Genomic DNA, 22,528 nt, shown 5'->3' with positions numbered 1-22,528 from the left:
TTACAGTGCGTAGGGTTGAAGATGCGTAAGCGAGATTTCTGGGGATTGTTTTGGCTCTAGTACTTGTAAAGGTTTGACTGTTTCAGATTTCCTCGATCGTCGCTAATTCACCTACTTCTCTCTGCCATTTAATGTTCCAATTTATTAAATTTGGCCCAGTCTACAGGGGAACTAGCTCGGTCAAAGCTAGTCTCTATTAACACTTGAATAAAGGGGGTAAGTTTCTCAAGAAACTGTGGTGCTGCGTCGGTGGGAGAGTATGACAGGTTATTTAGTGTTGAAAACGTAAATTGGTCACCGTTAAGAGTTAAAAAGCTGACGTTTCGAGCATTAGCCCTTCGTCATAGCGATTGACACGAGGAGTGAATTACCATGCTAGACCGCGCATCAAGAGCAATAGCAAAGCTCATGGCTTCGATAGAATTGGCCAAGAACAGATATACCCTTTTTGGCGGAGAAAGTAACGGATCTGTTTTCCAAGCTTTGAAGCCCACAGGAGAGTAATGAGTTCGTTCGTGAACATTTGGGATCCACAACTTAACCCTCCATCCACACTCCATCCCCCCTCTCCAAGGGGACAAAGAAGGACTGATACCTGAGGCACTGGATACTTATCGATATACTTCTGCAACATCACCCCAACCTTTCGCATAAACGATCGCCAAATTTATAAATTTCGTAATGATAATTTCTCGTTAGACCCGTATCTCCATCAAAGAACCAAGCCGCAGACAACTGAACATCGTGACTTCTTACAACAAACTGCCAGATAGTTTGTTTGCTCATTTACAAAATGCTATTGTTTCCATATTCAGAGTAGATTTTCTTGGCCTCTAATCGGTGGGTGGCTTTGAAACTAGCTCACAACAGGCAAGAAATCATGATCTTTCTAAAGCAGCATCAAATACCCTGTAAGAACCTCTTTTGGCACGAGATTTAAAGGCTTGAATATTTAGACAATAGAAATTCTTTAATGAGAATTTTTGGTCGATGACCTATCCTTTGTTTCCCAACTTACTATAAAAATTCCACTGTTTCAATATTCAGAGAAAATTTCCTCTGCACGTCAAGACGACTGATGATCGCCCTTCCAATGCGCCATTAAATGCCCTTGAAAACCTCTTTTTGGGAGACATAAAGAGACAAGAATGGCGAAACAACAGAAATTCGTCAATGAGCTTTTGAGTTTGATAATTAACAAAATTCTTTTTTGATACTCATAAGGGATTTTCTCTGCCCACTCAGGAGCTGTGCCTTTTAAAAGTTTCATTCTTGTTTTTCCACACGTTTCGCTACGAGGCTGGCAAAGGAAGAATTCCTACCCTCATTAGAATTTATCATGAAAAAAAGCAGACAAATTCATGTTTTATTTAATTTATTATCGGCACCCTATTGATTGCTTATTGGTATACTTTAAAACTTGCAAAAAAAAAACCCAAAAACATAACGAAAAAAACAGAGATAGAGAGAAACTAACACTTGAACAGAAATGTAAGTTACGAAGAGCGCAAAATAAATCTACAACTCAAGTGTTATCAAATACATAATTCTCTTAAGGTCTGTTTACTCTTTATAAAAGAGAAACATTGCTGCAACTATTTAAAACTGATATAAAGAACTGCCATTTGAAGGGGAAAAAATGCAACAAAACTTTTTAATGTTTTAATCTCACGAGGTTATTGAGCAATTTCTTTCCTAGTAATCAATAAAAAAAAATTAAATGTGCGATAGCCTTAAAATCAGTCCTTAGTAACGGTCCGTTTCACTTCCTGGTAACTTGGTCAAATTCCCTTGAGAATGGGTGCTCACTACTGACAGCTACTGCAGTTGCACTCTGTTTCCTCTTCCAGATTTTCCCTGAAGTACACGACACTTCCGGTCAAATCGAAACTGGGTTTTCCCAAGTTAGCCGATATTTTCTGTGATTCCTTAGTTCCAGTCTCCACGCAAGTCATAGGGAATGATGTCATCCTGGTTTTGGTAGCCTGGCAACCATTATGACAGCGGAGGACTGGGCTAGTGGGGTAGCAATCGTGGCTCTCACCGTTGATGGTTCTGTCAACCTTGAGGTACTCTTTCTTGAGGTTACATCCAGCTGCGAAAAAAAGCGCAGATTGTGGTAAATACCCGCAGACGTTCATTTCCCCTTCTTTTCAACCCTCATGTCTATAGCTTCTAACGAAGGGAGAAAGCTGCCCTCGTTTGTATTTCCCCGTATTTCCGTGCGTTTTTGAAGTTATATATCTTTTTTCCTATTCTTTCGCAACTGTCAACGTAGAGGTTTAGAACGAGCCGCACCCAATACACACAGAGACTGTAAGATGTTGCTTGTGTACATACCTTTGCAATTATTCATGGTCACCATCCACATACGACCATACATCAGATTATCAGAGTCGGTGAATACGTTGCCTTGTGGGGTTTTCAGGTCACGGAACTGTTCTGCATTACAGTCACCACACATGCCACAAGTACGGTCGAAATAGTATCGCGATACACGGATACTAATCTGTTCAGAAGAAAATCAGGAAGAAAATTGAGTAGAATTTAACACTTAGCAGGGTATAAAACACGCGCATCTCAACTCACGTGTGCTGGAAATTGCGCGTGTCTCGTGCATGAAGTGAACTGATGCACGTCAACTCGTGAGGAAAGATGCGCACTTCTACTCTCTAGCGCATGAGGAAAACAGATGTGCGCGTTTTATTTGGCGCATGAATAAAGTGGCATGTGTCTAATCTCGAACGATCTAAAACGCGCCTGTACTATATTACGCGTGAAGCACGATTTCATAGACTTCATCAGGCGTGAGGGGGCGTGTATATATCGCTCACACAAATTCCCACGTGATTTCGCGCATGAAAGTCTGGGGAGAAGTAGTGGGGAAGACGCGCGCAGCAGGCGCTTCATTCTCTCACGCTACAAGAAAGGCAATGTTCAGGTTTCTTCGCGCAGCTGCTTTAGCATGTTAATTTAGCACATACTTTGCTTCCACGCACGATCTCTACTTGAAGACCAATATCGCACAAAACATGAAGTTTGTCGCTTGCTGGTTCTTCGATTATGGTGGCGATGTTCTTGTGGCGGATCGGCCGATTTAGATTGATTTTTCCGTTGACCTGCAGATCAAAACGAATTGCAAAAGGAATCAGATTGATGAAAAATATATGGCTGATTGTGTGGTCTGATCGTCCATGTAAGGGTGACCCTGAAAATAGAGGCTGTTGATAACGGTCACAGAGGTTTTGAGAAGTTGCTTGTCAGTGAAGTGTTATAATTCTCATTCGTGAAAACAGATTGGCCGCATTACCAGGATGGAACCGACTGTAAGAATCACGTAAACTAAGTCATAAGGGATTGGCTAGTTTTGATCAGCTACTAAAGTAAGGTCGTTCTGTTCGTGATGGAATTCTTTAGTCGGCATGATAAGTGGATGGTGGAGTGCCGATGGTTGATGAAAACCGGGAAAATTGGTGACAGTCGATATGAATTAAGATCGAGGGTAAAGGTGCAGAAGAGTCGAAGAGAGGATGTCTGGAAAAAAATGAGGCAAAAATAAGGAAACCAAAAGAAATTAGAGAAAATATAAATGCGTACCTGAATCTGATATCCTGCGCTTCCCAAATGTGCTATTCGTATCTTTTCCTGCTCCACTAATATTTCAATGATCTTCTTATCAGGATGTCGAGTGTCTTTGGACATGAGTACTATGAAGGAGGTGTTCTTTGTGCAGTCTTTGGCCAGCACGTGCATGCACCTGTCTGGTAACGTATGTTGGATCTCGACGTCATCAAAGGTTTTCAAAGTGTCCTGCTCCACGGTGCAAACCGCTGAAAATGAACAAAATGTGAGTCATGCATAAGATCCAAGTGATGGCTTGTTCCAGGTTACATGGCATGAAAGGAAACCACCACTGTGGGAACAGTCTCCGTTAATTTTTTCAAAGTTTTCATTAATATGAATATATTCTTTATAACTCCACTCACGTGTAGACACATGCGTAAATGTGTTGTAGTAATTGGATCCCCGAGGAAGAAAACCTTGGCTCTTGAACTCGACGTCTTCCATTGTCATCACATGAGAAGGTGTGTTGAGTTCAAGATCAACAAGTTGGTCAGTTTTAAATTTCACAACAAATTCGACTTTGTTCAGCTCGTTCCTAGCAAATTCCCAATCGCTGAGCCTGCAAGGAAACAGAAAACTTTATCAGTGAACTTCTCAATGCTCTTTCAGTGTCGTTTCAAAGTAAATCCTCTTCCAACCAAAACGATTCAAATGTGAAAGGGATCTCAGTCATTATTTCAGCGAGATACCGATACAAAGGATAGACTAATGCCTAGCGATAAAGCATCATTTTTGCTGTTATGCTGACAAAAAGGACGTTTTGAGTCGATGACGTTCAAAATTGCGTGATTTTCCACAAATCATATACCTATCAAGTTTTTTTTGCAAGTCTTTCTCTAAAAAACGTTGCTCCCGCTAATTTTAAGTGTACCGTGAACCGATGAAAGACGCGCGTGATTAGCGCCGGCACAGACATGAATAGGGTAAGTTTAGTTCATCACATCTCTTTAAAAAGTACGGTGACCTATCTTTTTAATTAAATTTTTCGCAGCAGACACTGGTAGGAAATATTTGAGGAAAGTTTTAAAAAGAAATGTTTGATAAAATTTTTTTCTCCCGAGGAATCACCTAAAATATAGAGGGTAGTTTTCTCCGTAACTCAAATAGGGAAAGCCATAGACAGAAGATTAAACCACCCTTACCTGTGATAATAGCGCTGAGAAAACTTTTTCAGAAGTTTGTAGCACATCATTAGCACTGGTTCTGGCAGTTTGTTGTAAGAAGTCACGATGTTCAGTTGTCTGCGGCTTGGTTCTTTGATGGAGATACGGGTCTAACGAGAAATTATCATTACGAAATTTATAAATTTGGCGATCGTTTATGCGAAAGGTTGGGGTGATGTTGCAGAAGTATATCGATAAGTATCCAGTGCCTCAGGTATCAGTCCTTCTTTGTCCCCTTGGAGAGGGGGGATGGAGTGTGGAGGATTTTGGGGGAGATCACATGGGTTTTAGGAGGAGCGGAGAGGGTATCAGTCAATTTACTATCAATGAAGGGAAGGGGGGTCATACGAAGCCTGGGTGGGGGGGAGGGGGGGATCAGGTCAATTCTATCGTGACACAGCCAATGTTCTCCAAACTCTTTTCCCCCTCCCCTCCCTCCGACAAATGATGACCAGTCCTCTTGATTTTACGGACTTGAAATGTTCAAAATAATAAAAGAAAAATTGGTTCCAAAAAAAAAACTCGTCAAGAGAAATAACGCTTCGTCAGAAGTCGTTTTCCTGTGAAATATTTAATGTTGAGTGAGTAGTAATTTTCAGTCGAGTGCTTAGCACGGCTATTTTCCATCCGCGGCCCCAACCGACACGCATGCGCAATCACAGCGAGGGAATATAACCTAGTTTTCTCTTGCATCACAGCAACTTTTCATCCTCACCCCACCCTACACCCATGCTTACCTGCACTTCATAATCATTGAGGCAATTTTCACCAAATCTCAAGTCGAACTCCACTGTATCATTACTGGTCACTTGGTTGACAATGCAAACTTTCCTTAGCCATGGGTACATGTTGTGGATATCGACGGTGACGTCAGTCCTCTGATTGTCGACGTCATAACTGACGTCAGCCTCAATTTTTTTCTCAGGGTTTGTGCCTTGAAGGTAAATTCCGGCCTTCCATGTCTTTAGGTGTTCATTGAATCTGTCTCCTTTGCCAAACTACAATAAATTAAGTCAAATATGAGATCAGTGAGCGGAGAAATCAATTTAAATTTTTTTTCTTTTTGTTTTCTTTCTTGAAAATGAAGTATAAAAAGCGCCCAATTACTGCTCCAAAAATATCTGTACGTATCATAATTTAAGAGCCTCTTCAAATTATCAAAAGAATGAGGTCGCTTCGAACCTACAGAGGAGTTACTTATAAATCTTTGCAAAATTTCTGGAAGGCGGATTTTTGAGCTTCACAAGTTGCTAAATGATGCTTAACAGACTTAAACGTTCGTCACAACGCCCCATAGACGGTTTATGATTGGGAAGACGTGATCACTCCAAGGACGGTAAAACTAAAGGCAATTAATGATGGTTAGAGTGACATTCATTTTGAAAACCCAAGTGGACCTTGCATTGCACCATTACTCTACCAAAAGCGGAGCCCCAAACCAAAGAAAATATGAAACTCATAAGGCCGAGTAAGTTTGGTTGTCACGTGATGATTGTAGGTCTGTCTGTACACAAAACAGTATTTCGTAAATGTAAAAAGATGCATTGAAAGTAATTTTCAATTAAAAAGATTGATGAAGGGTGATGAAAATTAATCACTTAAACTAACAGTTCGACCAAATTTATAACATAAGGTTAAAAAGACAATGTTGTTAATGATGATCTTTTGCTACCTTAAGCTGGATTTTCTGAGCTGGATCTCTGCTTGGTTGAACGAAGATGTTGAGCCTGGCTGGACCGCTGAACGGGAAAGCAGGAGGATGGGGAATGTGTGGCATTATGTATCTGCCACTCAAGCACACATCAAAACCAAGCATTTGTTTGCCATAGCACAGTTCCTGCGGGAACATGTAAAAAAAATTCAGACACTTACTTGCTTTAAACGAATGCTGCTGTTGTTCCTATTTTCTAACTCAAATGAAGTCTCTTTTGAATTTGTTCATATCGCCGCGGGATACTTTTAGCTATAGTTTTTTACAGGGGTGTTCTATTCAAAACAGTTATCCTATCAGGCATATACAAATGAAAACTAGCTGCTCTTTCTTATTTAAAACAGTGCTAAATGTTACACAAGAAAGGAGCGAGATGCCGCAAACATTCCCACTTGATATCAGCTTTTGTCTAAGGCGGTTTGGAAAAATGGAGTATAAACATTTCCTATGACACTTACGCTCGAGTTTGTGTGATGCCTCTTTACAGAGAGCACAGATTCTTTGGTTTGGCTCGGCCTCAAACAAAGCCTGCTTCCCACAGGTGTAACAAAGACGATTTTCATATGACGCGGATGCAGTCCGTCACTCTTCTCAGCATTATGCGAAGGCGAATTCAAGGGCAAGTCACTGATATAGCGCCATTTCTCCTCATATCCCTTCTGTGGCTCAATATCTTCGATCATGTGTTGGAATAACGTGACTTGATCCGTGTTCATAGGGACGGTTGCGCGGGTCCATTCCACAGGGTTTTTGGATGCATCTTTGTGAATATACACAACTGTCGCGAGGCGAACATGACGGCGACCATTCACGAATGTGATCTTGAAGAGCTTGGGGTAGCGATTATCCTGCACAGTCTCTAAACACCCTTGGGAATTGGGCCTCACCTTATAAAAAAAATTGCACGATATACTTAGGGTTTTTCTTTTCATTGAAGATAGCAATGTGTTGATAGAGGTGTTATAGTTATGCAGTCCAGCTATGCATGTCAACGCATAGGCTCGATCTATGAACTCGATTCAAGCAGCCTGGTGCAGCAACACGAAGTGTCACACCGCGTGACGTGTCGTAATGCAATCCACCACAAGGTAACGCAAATAGAAATTAACTAACACTAGAGGCACTTAATATGATTGTCTATTATAAATACACAATGCAACATGACCAGGCATGAACGCAGTGCTGCGCGGTTTAATCAAACCCATTAATAGGCAACGTGACTGCACGCAACGTGCGTGACGAGATGTAAAGCAATATAAACTTGGAGAACATCGGATCCGCTAACGTAGCTAAGGAATTAAATTGCTTGTTTTTTTTGCAATAAATTATGAGTTTTAAAAATACCTTAACGAATCCCTTTCCGGTGACAAAAAGTTTCACAAATTGATGATTTCCGTCGATAAAGTAGACTTTGAAGACAGTAGGTAGCTCATTTAAGACGAGTTCATTGTGCTCATTCACAGACAGGTATTTTCCATTGCCTGCCTTCAGAGTCCAGTTGGCATAACGATGATGATGATGTCCCCTGGCAATCTTTTGTGTTTTAAAGAAAAACAGTCAACAGTTGGAAAGCTACACACAAATAACATTCTTTACCTCTCCTCTACCAAACCTTTTTGTTTCAAAGAAATTCACAGTTGGAAAGCTACACAGAAAGTAACATAGTTGCATAAAACCCTAAAAACCGAAAGGGACGTCTAAAAAAGCGCTGCGAGCCAGTACCCCCGTTCCCTTCTCCACTATCTTGACACAAACACGTAGAGGTAAAATCTTAGCATAAATATTAAGAACACCAGTAAGGAAAGCTTAATGTAACGTTCTATAGACGCGTTATCTCAACTATTCATTCGTTTGCCCACTAAAATGTTAATTTTCAGCTTTTTAATGTTCTCAGTCGCTGTTATCATTTTTCTAGGAAGGGGTACCGTTTGTATGGCATATTTGAAGATTGTTACAAGAACAATACCAGAACCAATAGCTAGAAGAAAAGGTCTCAAGACCTTTTGCCAACACTGGAGGTTAAAAGGATCCAAATGTGAGGAGGGTCAGATTTTTTATTTTATTTCATATCACATTCTTTAGAGCGACATACACTGCCCTCAGTTGCATACCTCAGTAACTTCTCCGATCTCAAATCCGTCCAGCTCTGTGCTCCTGTAGATTGAAGACCAACTCTTGGAACCTGTGACAGGTTTCCTGTACATCAGCCAGGTGTTGCTCGCCTTGCTGTAACCAAAAACAATGATTAAGGTGAAAGTTTTTTCCTGACAACGAGAAACAAAATTGGTGTCCTTAATAACAGGACACCATTTAAATCCGTAGGATTGAGAAATGAGAAAAATAACAAAATGGAATTTATTATCAAGATAATTCTGAAAGATTTGGAAGGAAAGTTAGTTAGGTGTTGAAACAAGTTTAAGATTAGGGGATGTCTTTGCATTTTGCAAAGGTATTCAATAAAGGTATATCTGGTGATTATATTAAATTCGACTCAGTCTTGATTGAAAGCGCTTTAAAATGGGTGGTGGGACTCAGAAATATAGAGGTACACAGAACCTAGTTTAACCCAAAGCACTTGCCATACGGTAAACTTGAATCTCTAGATGTAATAGAAAGCAACTTTCGGCTAAGCGGTGACAGCAGCAGGTATAAACAACAACAATCTTATCCCTGAACTTGAGTTTCATCAATCTTCCCTCCTAACGTTCCAGTTGTGCGAAAAAATAAAAAGGGAGGGGGGGGGGGTTCTAAGTAAGTGCAAGAGATCATAAACCTTTTTTTAATCTCTTGGTATCTGTCCATAAAAGGCTCATAAATCACTTACTTAGTTGATAAAATCTCCTGTCTCTCTTGTGGCAAGTCCATTTCTGTGGTGTAGCTTTGATTTCTGATGTTGTACTGGAATCTGCCACCTAATCCAGTAGTGATATTGGTGTGGATCGTTAGCTTGCTACCAGTCTCCAACTGAGGCAGAGATACTTTCATTTTTCCCCAAAGGGAATGAAGAACACTAGAAAAACAGGACGCGAAAAAAGACAAAACAAAATATCGATGAGCAGAGCGATGGCTCATAAAAATCGATTATCTAAAATAACTTTTTCATTTCAGCATCGAAATTAACGCTCTGTGTTCTTATTTCCATACCTAATGTTCAATTTTCCACTAAGAGTGACTTGATCGGGAAGAGGAATGAAGAATCGGGGTTGAACCTCAGCTTTGACCGTGGTGTTCAAACGCAGGAACAAAACGCTGTCCACAGAGAAATCCAGGGGCAGACCGGCACACGAGGGCTGGCGTATCTTCACTTCAATTGGACGGAGGATTTTGGAGATATTCCATCTTTTACCTTTGAAAAAATTTAAAAAAAATTAGCCATTTGAACTGACATGGAAGCCTCATTTATACCAGCGAACATCACGCTACATGTGCTTTTTCCATGTAGATGGAAAACATTGACAAATTCTCATCGAAAAGTTCATCCCACTTTGGATAAAAAAAAAAAAAGAAATTTATCTTTCACTCGATTCATTTTTTTCCCAACCTTTCTTCAGCAGGTCCTTCAGATCGTTGCTAACTCTGATGACTCCATCTTCGATTAACTCTTTGACGTCATCATAGGTGAAATAATTATAGAACAGTTCTTTTCCAAAAACTTTGAAGTAGAAGGAACCTTTGGCTTTCTCCTCTTCATGTTCAGCGGTTGGCAGCTGTTTGATAGAAAAACAGCTCATGATATAGCTGGGCACAACTCGCCTCGGAATATTGAGCCTAGGCTACTATCTCAGGCATAGACTTTGCCATAGATATCTAGAACGTATTCCTTTTCTCTGGGTATGTCCTTGTGTCTGTGTAATGTAATTTTATCTTGGATATTTTGGAGTTAGGTTGCCATGTTGGACCCTAGAATTATATCAGCGTATCCATATAAATTTTAATTCTACCCCGGTATTTTGAAATGTGGTTTACGGTCAGGCTTAGGGTAATCCTTAAGCGATATCCCGAGCTTTGGTTGGCTTCTCTGAGTATGTCAGTGTATCATCCATACGGATCTCAGACTTAAAGCCGCAACTCAGGGTAAGGACCTATGTTGAGTGAGTAAATTTTCTCTCTAGTTGGGTTGTATATACCCTTTAGTTAACTTGTGTCACGATATCATTATGATTTAATCCTGGATAACCTGGTTCACCAACCTGGTATTGGATTTCCTTGATTTCTTTCCCATTCAGACTCTTGTCTAAGCTTCGTTTCGGTCTGAGCAAGCCAAACAGACTCTTATCTTCGCTGTAGTGTCCTCTTGGTCCCATGACACGTTGGAGCAGCTCTTGGATTCCCTCACCACGGATGCCAGTCTAGAAGGGAACAAAATTCTTTTACCCCATGACTGCAACTTGTTCATGAAGGTTCAAACCTTAACGTCTCTTCTTTAATCGATTCGAATCAATCCAAGGAAATCAGACAACGTGACCTGCATTTCACGAGACTGGATTCAATTCAGTGCCCAGACTTAAAACAAGAGAGGGACACCAAATACAACTTCGAAGTGGCTTTATCTGCTAATCAGGGGTCCTGGCAATCGTTCAATTTGTTCAGTCTTTCGTGTTTCCTTCTTTTTGTTTTCCTCTTTTCCTTTTTTCCTTTTTTTTTTTTTAAAGGAACATATTGCCAGTCCTCTATCACCAGCAAAGCAACATTTCTAGCGATAATTTCACGCACCTCAAACAGATTATGTTAAAGAAAGGTCTATTTAAGTCTTCTTTCACCAGCAAAGCAAGATTTTCATCCTTTAACTCACCTCGAACAGATTCAGAGATTTTCCAAGCATACCGGTGTGTAGTTTGACTTTAGAGTTGATAGCTCTCGGGATGAAGCTTGATGGCGTGGAAATCATGCGAAGATCAACTGAACTTCCCATCTGGAGAAGATCTTAAAGAAAGAAAATGAACAAGGGAATCAAAAGATGTGTTTGTGCATAGTTAAAAAAAAGGGGGGGGGGTGTGTGCAAGACTGTATGAACGCCCCCTTGGGTTTAACGACATTAGTGTATGCGCAATAATCAAACAAGTCATTGGAATAACGTCCCCCTCCCCTCTCTACGCTTTTATGCAGTTTATGACCTTGTTTTCCCTCCGTGTTTTTATGTTTTGTTTCCGTTTGCTAAGGAGACCTACACCATGGAAGTGTGTTAATAAAAACATTAACTTTTCGGCCATATGGTGAAATAATTTTTTTACTGTACTAACCGGAGAAGTCGCCAAAGTGGAGCCATTTGGAGTTCACTGGGTTTATCTTGTATCTCTTAAGCGCTCGAAGGGCGATTCGGAGAGCGATTCGTGCGGTTTGAGCCCTGAAATAAGACAAAATAACTAGCCATGACTTTGAATGTTAGCCTTTGTCAGCTATACAGCGCCTTTTATCAAAGATTAAAAAAATCGCTACTTGACTGGATTTGAGGATACAGATGGTAAATGGAGATCGATCATAGACTGAGCTCCTTCCAAGACAACTTTAAACGTTGAAATGTCGCGCGCTTAGCATGAGGAATTCCTTTTGGATAGAACTGTCACTCTTTGCCTACACAAACAACTGCTAAGCTGAACGCAACGTTCTTTTCCTGTTATTTAACTAAAGGCGATCTCCATTCCTAAACCATGGCAATTAACTAGGGCTTTGCCTTTTCCCATCCTCTCAATCGATGAGATGTTGAGACAAAACCAATTTTGACAAGTGACAAGTCGCTCTTGTTTCGCCGCACTTCAAGTCTGTGTTTTTACATTTTTACTTAGATGTCCCTCTTTTTCGTCATGAAATTTACCTTTATCTTAACTGTGTGCTGGTTTAGGTTTAATTTAAAATGCTTGCGAAAAAAGATTTCCATGTTCATCACGAGCAATTTTCCAGAGTTTTGGTATTACACTCTAATTGGTTGGGTTTCTGAAAAAAGGAACGTTACAATTGGACAAACACGAAGATTGTCTATAAAACGGGAAAATCAGGTCCCTTGAGCGTAAAAACGAATCTAGCGACAAACCACTTGTGTCGGCAGTTTACCTTATTTGCGAGATTTTCTTAACATCCTGAGCCCAGACCTCGTCAATTAGTGTTCTCTTACCAATAACACGTGTCATATGATTGAATTTATGTTATTGTAACTTACATTTTTTCGTCACATGGGTATCTAGAGAAAGCCATCCCCTTGATGTAAGACACCACAAAAGATCGCACTTGATTGGTGCGCTCGTAATAGAGCTGCTTGACTACCAAGTTGAACACCGCTGGACCAGGTTTGCAGTCGCAGATGATCACAAAACAAGCCATGCGCAGTTCGGCGTCGTTGTTTGGTTGACGGAAGATCTCTAGCAACACTGGCAATACCTTGGGAGGGGAGGGTGAGATTTCAATAAACCAAGAGGGTTCGCAGTTCTCGTCAACCGATACAAGTTGCGCTTCTTAACGCAGTTAGTGAAAAGGTATTTTCCTGACGTTTTTGTTTAATATTTTGTCGGAAAATGATAAAGTACCATCGCTGTCTAATTCACGGAGTGATCAACTGACCGACAGAATGACTCGTTATATGACACAGTGACTAAATATATATGACAGACTGACTGCATCACTGAAGGACTGGCTGACTAAATACCTGAATGACCGACTACAGCAAAACTCGCAACACAGAATATATTGATTTTTAGATTTCCTGTGGGTCTTAGTAAATGCTAGCGATTATTTCAAGGGACCTTATTTCTTGAGCCTCAATACAGCTCGGGAGAATGGGAAGGAGGCGAGCGGTAACAAATATATCGATAATGCATCACCTGAATTTTAATTTTTTCAGGGGGGAAGGGTGGGGGACAATAAGGTGAATTACCTTTTGTGAAATTTTCGGAGCGATTCTTCGTAGAGCATACACAGCTGTGACGCGTAATTCCAGAGAGTTCCTGTTGTCCTTGATAATTTCCAAAAGAGGTTGGTAAAAATCTCTGTGACCGAAATTACCGATGCCCTTCAAGATGAAGATCTTTTCACGGTAACTGGCATACTGCAAACGACTCTTAATCTCCTGAAATTACAAAAAATTGCTTACTTGATTCAAATTCAATTACTTTATCGAAATATTATCTTTAATGTTTCTATGTTTAAGGTCGCGCACCAGAAATTCCTTACAGATGACGTCTACGCCCTTTCTGATTGGTTGGTTGAAAAGGGGACTTGAACTCTCGCGCGCAATAATCATCCAATCAAAAACCATTCATGAATCTTTCTGAGTGACCAAGGACATTCCACAACGATGACAAAGCATTCCAGACATCCATACCAAGGTCGTTTCGAGGATTTGAAGACTGGCGCGCAACGATCAACCACTCAGAAACAAGTTATCATCACATCAAAAGGAAACTTACATCCACTTTGTTGGTAAGGCAAGTGGCGTCCTTGTCTTTGCAGAAGTCATGCATCAAGGCACCGGCAGTAAGGTAACAGGTTTTCTTCAGAGTCTCGTCTGCTTGGACAACAGAACCAGAACAGAGATCCTTCAAAAAGAAAAAGAAAGATGAAAAAAGAGTTTAAGTTTTCTTTAGAGAGAGGGAGTGAGGGGACCAGGGAGGCAGGCAGTGGGAGCGTTCGCTTGACTTCCCTGTGGCATGGGTTCGATTCCGGAGTGAGACTGAAGCCGAGTTTTTTGGTGGGTCTCGTTCCGCTATGAGGGTACTCGGATTTCTTTACTCCCCAGATTCCAATTTTCAATGGGTAAAACCGTGCTCCGTGGAAGAGTCTTGTATTTCATGCACACACAGCAAGAGCGTAAGCCTTTTTTCTTACCACAACGGTCGAGCACATCTTTTCTGTTGGGTTTGGAGTTAAGGCTAGACCACGAATAAGTGAGACCGCCCTCCCAGAGTCCAGTTCCAATGTCTTGATTTTCTCTGAGATGAGTTCAAAGACCTCCTCCTTGTACACATAAGGCAGAGCTTCCAGCAGCCATTGCCTACAATCCGAAACGGGAAAGCAAATGGAAAGATGTTTAACGCCTATCTTAGACGTTGCAACGTTTCAATCCGGCAATGAGTCATTCATTCAAATTCAGTCTGTAAGTCAGCCAGTCTGTAAGTCAGCCAGTCAGTAAGTCAGTTAGCCAACCAGGCGGTCATTAATTCAGTCAATCTGTTGGTCAGTCAGTTAGTAAGTCAGCCAGCTACTCAGTCCGTCAATCACACAGTCAGTTAGCTAGTTAGTCAGTCAGTTGGTTAGTCTGTCATTCAGCCGGTCAGTCCATCTGTTATACAATCAGTCATTAACTCAGTCAATCACACAGTCAGTTTGTTAGTAAGTTAGTCAGTCAGTCAGTCAGTCAGTCAGTCACCCAGTCATTTAGTCAGTCAGTCAGTCAGTCACCCAGTCATTTAGTCAGTCAGTTAATCAGTCTGTCAGCGTGTCAGTCAATCACCTTCTCGATCAGTCTAGTCATTTATGTAGTCGGCTTTTCAGTCAGTCTGTCAGTCCATTTGTTCTTCTGTCTATTTGTCATTCATTGGACAGTCAGTCACACATTAAATCAAACAGTCAGTCCGTAAAGTTAGCAATCAACAAGTCCAACAATCATTTATCCCATAACTGATACATATATTACATATGTAACCAAAAAATTTTTTTAAAAAGTTGCACCATCGGATGACAAATAAAAAACCATGCTAAAAGATCACACTCGAGATTTCTCTGGACAAACCTGCGTTTCTCGTCATTGTAGCAGTTGTCCCAGATCTTGATAAGAGTTTTTTTGCAGGTCCTGCGTAAGGTTTCCACCAAACGACTGAACTGCCAAGACATCAAATTATTCTCCTCCACGCTCTTGATCAGGTCGTCGATCAATTTTCTCACCTTCATGATTATGCGGCAAAAAAAAAAACAAAAGAAAAAAAAACCAAAATAAATCAGTTCTTCTGTTGTTTAAGAAGTAACGAAAACTAACTTTTATAGACCCTGGGGCCCTTTCTTCTTTCTCCTTACAATATCACCCCTGAATCATACATTCAGGCTACGAGAATAAAGGAAAGGCTTATCAAATAAAGAAACTTTTGATTGTTAAACAAATTCTCCTTGTCAACACCTTAGGAAATATACAGAGAACAGTATGGAGAATATACAGACTGATGTTAGGGTGTAAAGGGTAAAGGATTTTTTGAAAAATTTTATTTTCTTTGGAACCGCTTATGTTCAACTAAGTTTTTAAACTTTGTTGTCAGGACGGGTTTTGGTGATGATGTATTGCCTCCCACAACAAGTGAACATGGTTGTGATGTCATACGTAGTGAACTACCGTTGACATCCTGTACTCGAGTTTTCTACATCAATCATAGCGCGCCATTTTTGACACCTAAATTGAAAATTTCTCTCAGATTTCTTGTCCTGTTGGCTTAGCAAACATTGGAAACGCTTAGAACTAACCATGTTTGCAGTCTGGGTACGTTGTTCCTCAGTCTCTGGTTTGTCCTCTCCCTCATCCACAGTCATTTCCAATGTCCTAGCGGTAACACCACTAACGGTATCTGTGAAATAAAAAGTAAATAATTCAGTTTTCTTTTTTTCCAAATTTCAGAACTGTATTTTATCGAATACTTACAGCTTTGGGATTCAGACCTCACTTCCTTGAATTTCAGGTATTGCCTGCAAATAAAGATTATTGATGAAAACGAGAAAATTTCAAATTCTTTCTGCAATTTTTAAAATTAAGATACCAATTACTTCGTTCCTGTTCTGTCCACTCATCAAGGGATTACATCTAAAACAAGCGTCGCGAAGCTCTGAAACTTCTTGTTTAATTTCGGTTATGGCTTCCAGGCAGCACTTCATAAGTTCGTAGCTTATTACTGATGGAGTTTACAACCTCACTTTCTTAAAAAAGGGAACTTTTTCTTTTTTTACTTTGAATAAGTTGTTAATAGACGTCGTACTCCAGTGCCTGTTTTATCTCAATATTTTTTTTTGGAAGGCGATTTTGAATACTTTAGAAATGCAGCAGGAAGTTTTTATTTATTTTTGTCGCAGAAGATTCACATCTTCAAGATATATGAGAAAAAACACTGTAATATAATTCTACGAAAACAGACGCCTAATCAAAGCTTGTATGGACTGACCAAAAATATTTTGTTAGTTCTCCAAACTTTAAAATCTTCACTGCATTACTTCTTGTCTCTTTGACATAATCTGGACCTAACTCTTAGAAATTTGTAACGAGGAAAGTGTAAACTAGAAGCCAAGTTAAGAGTTCTTTTTAAAATTATTCCTTTTCACATCTACATACTTGGTCAAAGTTCTGGCATTTCCTTTCATCTGTGTTGGTGCAAAAATGTATCTTCCCATCGTTCTACAATCCTTCACCACAAATTGTTCCTCGGTTCCGAAAAGATCACATGATGCTGACACAGAGATCTGTAGGGGCTGAAAAGAAAGGAAGGCCCGGGTGATGGAATTCAATGATTATTAAAAATAACTATTTATTTTGGATTTTTTTTCTCGTTCATCTTTTATTTTTGTTTGCTTTTTTCTTTTTCTTTTCGTTTTCTGCTTGTTTTTCTGTATTGCCTTCTCATATTTTTTGTTTACTTGTTAGCTGTATCTTCATGAGGATTTCTTTTGTTTAAAAAGAAAGATTGGCTATATTCTTGTTTAACATCATATCCAAATCATGTTTTGCTTTTTGTTCAGATTTTGTTTTCTTAATTAGTTTGGTTTCTTTTTTCTTTGGTTTCTTTTTTTTGTTGTTGTTTTTGATCTGCTTTTCAGTCTTTTTTCAGATTCCATTTTTTGTTGTTTTCTTTTTGGGAATTTGAACACCAGCCAGACAAATGCCCCACCCAATGAGCTGCAGAGATGTTACTGAGAAACCAGGACTGCAGGCTCTGAACTACGTTCAAATGTGAGACGGGCCCTGCAAACTGCCATGAAAGGATCAACAATTTCAAAGGCTTCCTTCATGGCGTGGTAAGATATGTTTTTATTTCTTTAAGTCTTTGCCTGCATACCTCATCAATGACGCTGCAGTCCTCGCTAAGACAGCGCACTCCTGGTACGTTTGAAAACACGCGGGGTTTTCCAATGCAGTTGTGCAGGTTTAAGGTCTTTGTAATTTGCAATTCCTTGATTGTGTTGGTCTCCAGTGTGTTGTGACGCACATCATACAGGTTTTCACACATTCCATGAGTGCTGAACTGCAAAGATTAGAAAGAAAAATTTATTAGATATATCTGTAGCCTAGAATACAAGAGAAGCACAATTTCTGCCAGAGCTGATTCCACGGTTTCTAACGCATGAAGGAACCTCGCCTCTCAGATCAGAAACTAGTGAAGAATGCGTGAAAGGAACGTAATGATGTAAATGAAAACTTGTAGCGACTCTTTAAGAAGGTAAAAATATGTGGGAGGTTTTATTGTAATACAATTAGCTTTAGGATATGGAAAACAAGGTGTATTTCTTAACGGCGCAAATTTTCAACTAGCATATTCCACTATCTCGAAATGTTTTTCCTGTCTGCGCATAAAAGGTTTCAAATGAGGAAATCTAAAAACGAAGATTTGGGGAATGAAAGTCATTGTTGAAACAACCCAAAGTCGACCAAAACATAGCTTATTCGATTCATCCATTTTGTAACACATCAAGGACGTGGGAAACTTCTCAGCTTACCTCCCAGTTCTTGTACAGTCTTGGTTCACGGTGATGTAATGAAGACTCAGGCTTGGTGAAATTGTGATGGATCATGGAAAGAACTCCTCTTTTGATGTTCAAAATGTACTCAGGCTCATCGTCATTGCAGAAAATCTGACCTACTTTTCCCTCTTTGTACTCAAACTTGAGTGGTCGTTCCAGCAACGGCTTCAGTTCATTGGAGACTGGGGAGACAGTATGTGACTCTGATTGGTCGAAGGATGTTACGTTCACTTCGTACAGAATTGGGTTTCTTATCTACAAAGGAAAGAAAAATTTGAATAATTTGATTTGAATGATCTTGCACCAGGGATTCATTTACAGACTTAGATCCACTTTAACAACATAATAAATAGTACCATATGAATTTTTTTCTTTCCAGCTTTCACTAGAATGGTCACACACAAGGGTCTCTTCCACACACTGGGACCGATCATTATTTATCACGAGAAGGGGAGGAGGAAAGAAGTCAGAAGATTTTGGTTGTGTCACAAAAAAATAACCCCCCATCCCCCCCTTAGGCCCTGTAGTATGCTGGTAGCGTTCCATCCCCTCATCATCAGCAGTCAGCAGTCAGTAGTCAACAGTCAATTTTCTATTGCCGTCCTCCCCCCCCTCCCCCCTTAACACTCTGTTAGCATGACTGATCCCTCTTCCGTTCCTTCTGAAACTCTCAGTTCCCCCCTCAAAAAACTCTCCGACCCTTCCCCCTCCCCCTCCCAAGGCGATAAATAACGAGTGGTACCTTAGAACCACCTTGTGCAGCATAATATAAGGTACTACATGACCGCAGGAGACACCACAGGGACACCAACCTTCAAATAAGCCAAAGTGTCTGTCTCGAAGTAGAAGTCTGTGTCACACGTGATCTTCAGTCCTGCATACCGCTCCTCCGTTTCAGGGAAACCGCTGTTCACCGATGCGACATACTCGTATGTGTAGGTGTGGGATTTCTTGTACTCTGAAAGAAAAAACAAAAACCACATAGAAAAAGGAAATTGGCCTTTCGATTTTGTCGCTATGTGGTAACTTGACACCAAAAATACGGTGCCAAATTTCAACTCAATCACCTTCATGACATTTTCTTAGTTAAAATTGTAGCAGCAAGGTTTAGTAAAAGATAAATCAAATTTAACGAAAAAGATAGTTTACTTGCGATTGTTTAGATGCTGTAAAGTTCGTTCAAACCTAATCAGTAACGTTTTGGGGGGATTTATTTATTGTTAACCTCCATGCTGTTCTCTAGACATGTTCTGTAGTACTATCAACAAGAATCTGTTTGACAATCAAGACCTACTTCATTCAAGGGTGATATTGTAAGGAGAAATTAGATGCTAGACAATCTATAGGATTAAAGGGTCACTGGTCATTAGCCTCACTGTCTGGAGAATGTTCAATGCTGTTAAAAAAATTCGCATGACGGTTGACAATCCTCGTTAATAGTTCATCAGTCCGTGATCTCTTTAATTTTTAAGATCTAAATGCAAGCCGCTCAATGGGAAGTTGTTTTAATATCCTTATCAGCCGAGGAAGGGCTTAAAGATACCACTGTAATATTTCGTTCAATGATAAGCCTAAGCTCGATAACCAAATTGAATTACTTTTTAATATCGTCCAGCGCAATTAAATTATCAGAGGACCATGGACGTCAATTTAGGAGTAAACGTGTTTAAAATTCAGAAAGAAAATTTTTTAAATCTATGCTGTTTTCTTCTTAACACTTAAAATCAGTTCGAGTCGCGGCCTGTATAGCTTAATTTCTCGAACGCAAAACTACCCACCCCTCCCGTGAAGTAGATTTGAACGAAGGAAGTCTGAGAATACCCGTGAGATCGCTGCGAAGCTTAGACTGGACCCGAGCGCGTGACGTCACACATTCAAGATTAATCCGTGAAAGAAATAACCACTTCGGATTAATTCTCAGTTAAACAGATAGAAATGTCGCCTGTATGTGAAAATTGTTGGAATACATAAGAAAGAAGAACGACATCTTACGAAAATCTGGAGTGAGACGCAGACGTTTTGATGTCCTATTTACGGGGAAGACGCCATATTGATACAGATTGCGTAACTTGTTTGCTGCTGGGGACTGGGGATAATAAATATTGCCCCTTCCGTTATCAGTTTTACAAAGAAATGTCACGCGTTCCATTCAACTTTGGAAAAAAAGGGAGAAAAAAGAAAGAAAATTTGTCTTCTGAACACCACGTATCTTCTCTTGTCAATAAATTTCACGTTCACAAAATAAATCATGAAATTGAGGACGATTCGATCCGGGTTTGGAGAATTGCTTTAGGAAAAACGACAGCATTGTTGAAGGAAAGGTAAGGTGATTACTTGACTTTGAAGATAAGATACCGCACATATGACCTATCAGAAATATGATCTTATTTGCTGCAATATAAAGTATCAATACCGGTATGGACGAGTCAAGCGATTTGCAGCGAAATTGAATATTCACGCTCAGCTGATAACTGTTGTTTTTCTTAGAGCTACCTGATTAGAAGCATTTATTCTGAGACAATGATGATATTTCCTCTGTCGCCTACGCAAAAATATATTATTTGAGTCCTTCCTTTGTTTAAAGACCGGAAATGATGACATCTGGTGTATTTCAGGTACATAAGAATGATGACAGCAGATCTCGTACACATGTCAGGTAGACATAGGGTCACGTTCCTCACTGAGTTTGAAATTTGGAGAGCTCTGACTTAAATAAATCAATTTTACGACTGGCAGGAGCGAAAAGAGAACATATTTCAGATCTGGGATTTCAACCGGTTTCTCCAACAGAGGATGCTTTGCGGATATTCTCATCCTTCACACCCTAACATCAGTATGCATATTCTCCGTACTGTTCTCTGCACAGTTTCTAAGCTGGTGGCAAGGAGAATTTGCTTAACAATCAAGAACTTATTTAATTGGTGATCATTTCCTTGATTCCTGTGATTTTAATGTGTGATTCAGGGGTGATATTGTAAGGAGAAACTAGATGCTGGTCACTCCAAAGGGTTAAAAGGTTAACGTAAGATCCTAAAGGACTCTGGTAGACAAATCTTATTTTCTCAGAACCTCGACTGCTTAAGTTGAAGATATTTTCCCATTCTCATGGAAAAGATAAGGCATCTTGAGCAATCTGGATTCAAAACGTGACCTTATTGCTGTTAATCAGAAAAAACGAGCGAAGTACATTTTTCTATTGTGAAGTTTGACCGATGAAAGAAATGTGCATTGTCATGTAACGTCACTAAATCTAATCAATTAATTGCAGATCAAGGTTTATAAATAAAAGCCGTGAAATTGTTTTGTTGTGCGAGAATTGCTATTTTCCGGTGACAGTTCAAAGGAATCTTTAGTAATTTTGGTAACAAAGCTGTTTAGGTTTGTGAGCGACTCTAGCGTGCATGTTTGCAAGCACTGGCTTCATTTTATTTTATCCAGCTTTTTTTTTCCGCCTTCATTGACATGGAAGTGAGCTGCGTTTCGCCAAGTGAATCGATTTGCTTTTTGATAAATTTCATAGCTTTTCGACAAAAATTTCCGCAATCATTAGAACAAAACAGAATTTTAAAAAATTTGCTTTGTAAGCAATTCTTACCGTTCACCCGAGTTTCCTGTAGAAAGGTACCCCTCTGCCTTACGTGATTACCTGCAATTTTCGAGAAGAATTTCAATCAGGCAATAAGAAAGCTATTCAATTGGTATTCGTACCCTAAGAGGTGAACATATTTGCTTCAACAAGCAATGGATTAACCCCGCCCTTGACCGCCTCTTTATCGTTCCCAAAAAAATTTCTTCGAGGGCTTCTTCTAGCTATAACATTGCTTGGTAGCTTGTTCTGCAAATTTTTTATATCTTCCGCTCTTTGTCGCATTGTATAGCTGAAAAAATGCGAGAAGATTGAGCTGTTAATGGTCCAGAAAGCACCTCTATTTGCTTTGCTGGACACCGTTACATAAACTGTCCTAGGACTCTACATGCGAACTAAAGAATAGCCGGGACATTTTAAGTAAAAATTATTCTATAACCTATAAAAATTCTTCCATTTTTATGCAAGATATACAAAGTAGATAGCTGTACTACCTCGATAGTGTGCAAGAGAAACTCCAGCGAACAAGAGAAGAGCGAACACCTTCATATTTGCAGTCGCCGGCTAACCTCCTGGAAAGAGCGCTTTTCTGGTAGGTGTCAATGTATTTATAGCCAGAAGAGGAACGTGTTTCAACAGGAATGAAATTTCATCTCGTCATTTGCCCTATGGGACGCATTTATCGGCTCATCAATAAAGAACAACCTGGGCTTTTTTCCAAAGTACATCTCCACGTGATTGACAGCT

The 22,528-nt window shown here is 39.9% G+C and overlaps 1 protein-coding gene across 1 annotated transcript; it reads right to left on the bottom strand.

Moving 5' to 3' along the window:
• Positions 1-1,358: 1,358 nt before the first annotated feature.
• On the bottom strand, positions 1,359-22,415 carry LOC131769594 (vitellogenin-2-like). Its single transcript, XM_059085317.2, has 30 exons — positions 22,276-22,415; positions 21,791-21,841; positions 19,008-19,153; positions 18,172-18,450; positions 17,514-17,699; positions 16,793-16,929; positions 16,112-16,155; positions 15,937-16,037; positions 15,218-15,369; positions 14,314-14,479; positions 13,896-14,024; positions 13,364-13,555; positions 12,653-12,870; positions 11,739-11,842; positions 11,291-11,421; positions 10,689-10,847; positions 10,040-10,205; positions 9,643-9,844; positions 9,323-9,508; positions 8,610-8,724; positions 7,843-8,031; positions 6,957-7,385; positions 6,460-6,624; positions 5,525-5,785; positions 4,767-4,897; positions 3,987-4,183; positions 3,598-3,830; positions 2,985-3,119; positions 2,341-2,509; positions 1,359-2,095 (listed from the first exon to the last, which is right to left on the bottom strand). The coding sequence occupies exons 1-30, from the start codon at positions 22,328-22,330 to the stop codon at positions 1,809-1,811; spliced, it is 5,115 nt and encodes a 1,704-aa protein (XP_058941300.2). The 5' UTR covers positions 22,331-22,415; the 3' UTR covers positions 1,359-1,808.
• Positions 22,416-22,528: the final 113 nt, after the last annotated feature.

This window comes from Pocillopora verrucosa, chromosome 12 (genome assembly GCF_036669915.1).
Source record: "Pocillopora verrucosa isolate sample1 chromosome 12, ASM3666991v2, whole genome shotgun sequence".
Classification (NCBI taxonomy): domain Eukaryota; kingdom Metazoa; phylum Cnidaria; class Anthozoa; order Scleractinia; family Pocilloporidae; genus Pocillopora; species Pocillopora verrucosa.
The sequence above is the reverse complement of the archived record's forward strand: the minus strand, read 5'-3'. Positions and strand labels throughout refer to the sequence as shown.

What these genes read in the sequence shown, in the direction of transcription:
- LOC131769594 (XM_059085317.2), bottom strand. Translation starts at nt 22,330, where the DNA reads ATGAAGGTGTTCGCTCTTCTCTTGTTCGCTGGAGTTTCTCTTGCACAC. An exon ending in AGATCGGAGAAGTTACTGAG is followed by an intron (nt 8,032 to 8,609) that starts GTATGCAACTGA and finishes AAAACACAAAAG; the next exon opens with ATTGCCAGGGGACATCATCA. An exon ending in CTCAGAAAATCCAGCTTAAG is followed by an intron (nt 5,786 to 6,459) that starts GTAGCAAAAGAT and finishes AATTTATTGTAG; the next exon opens with TTTGGCAAAGGAGACAGATT.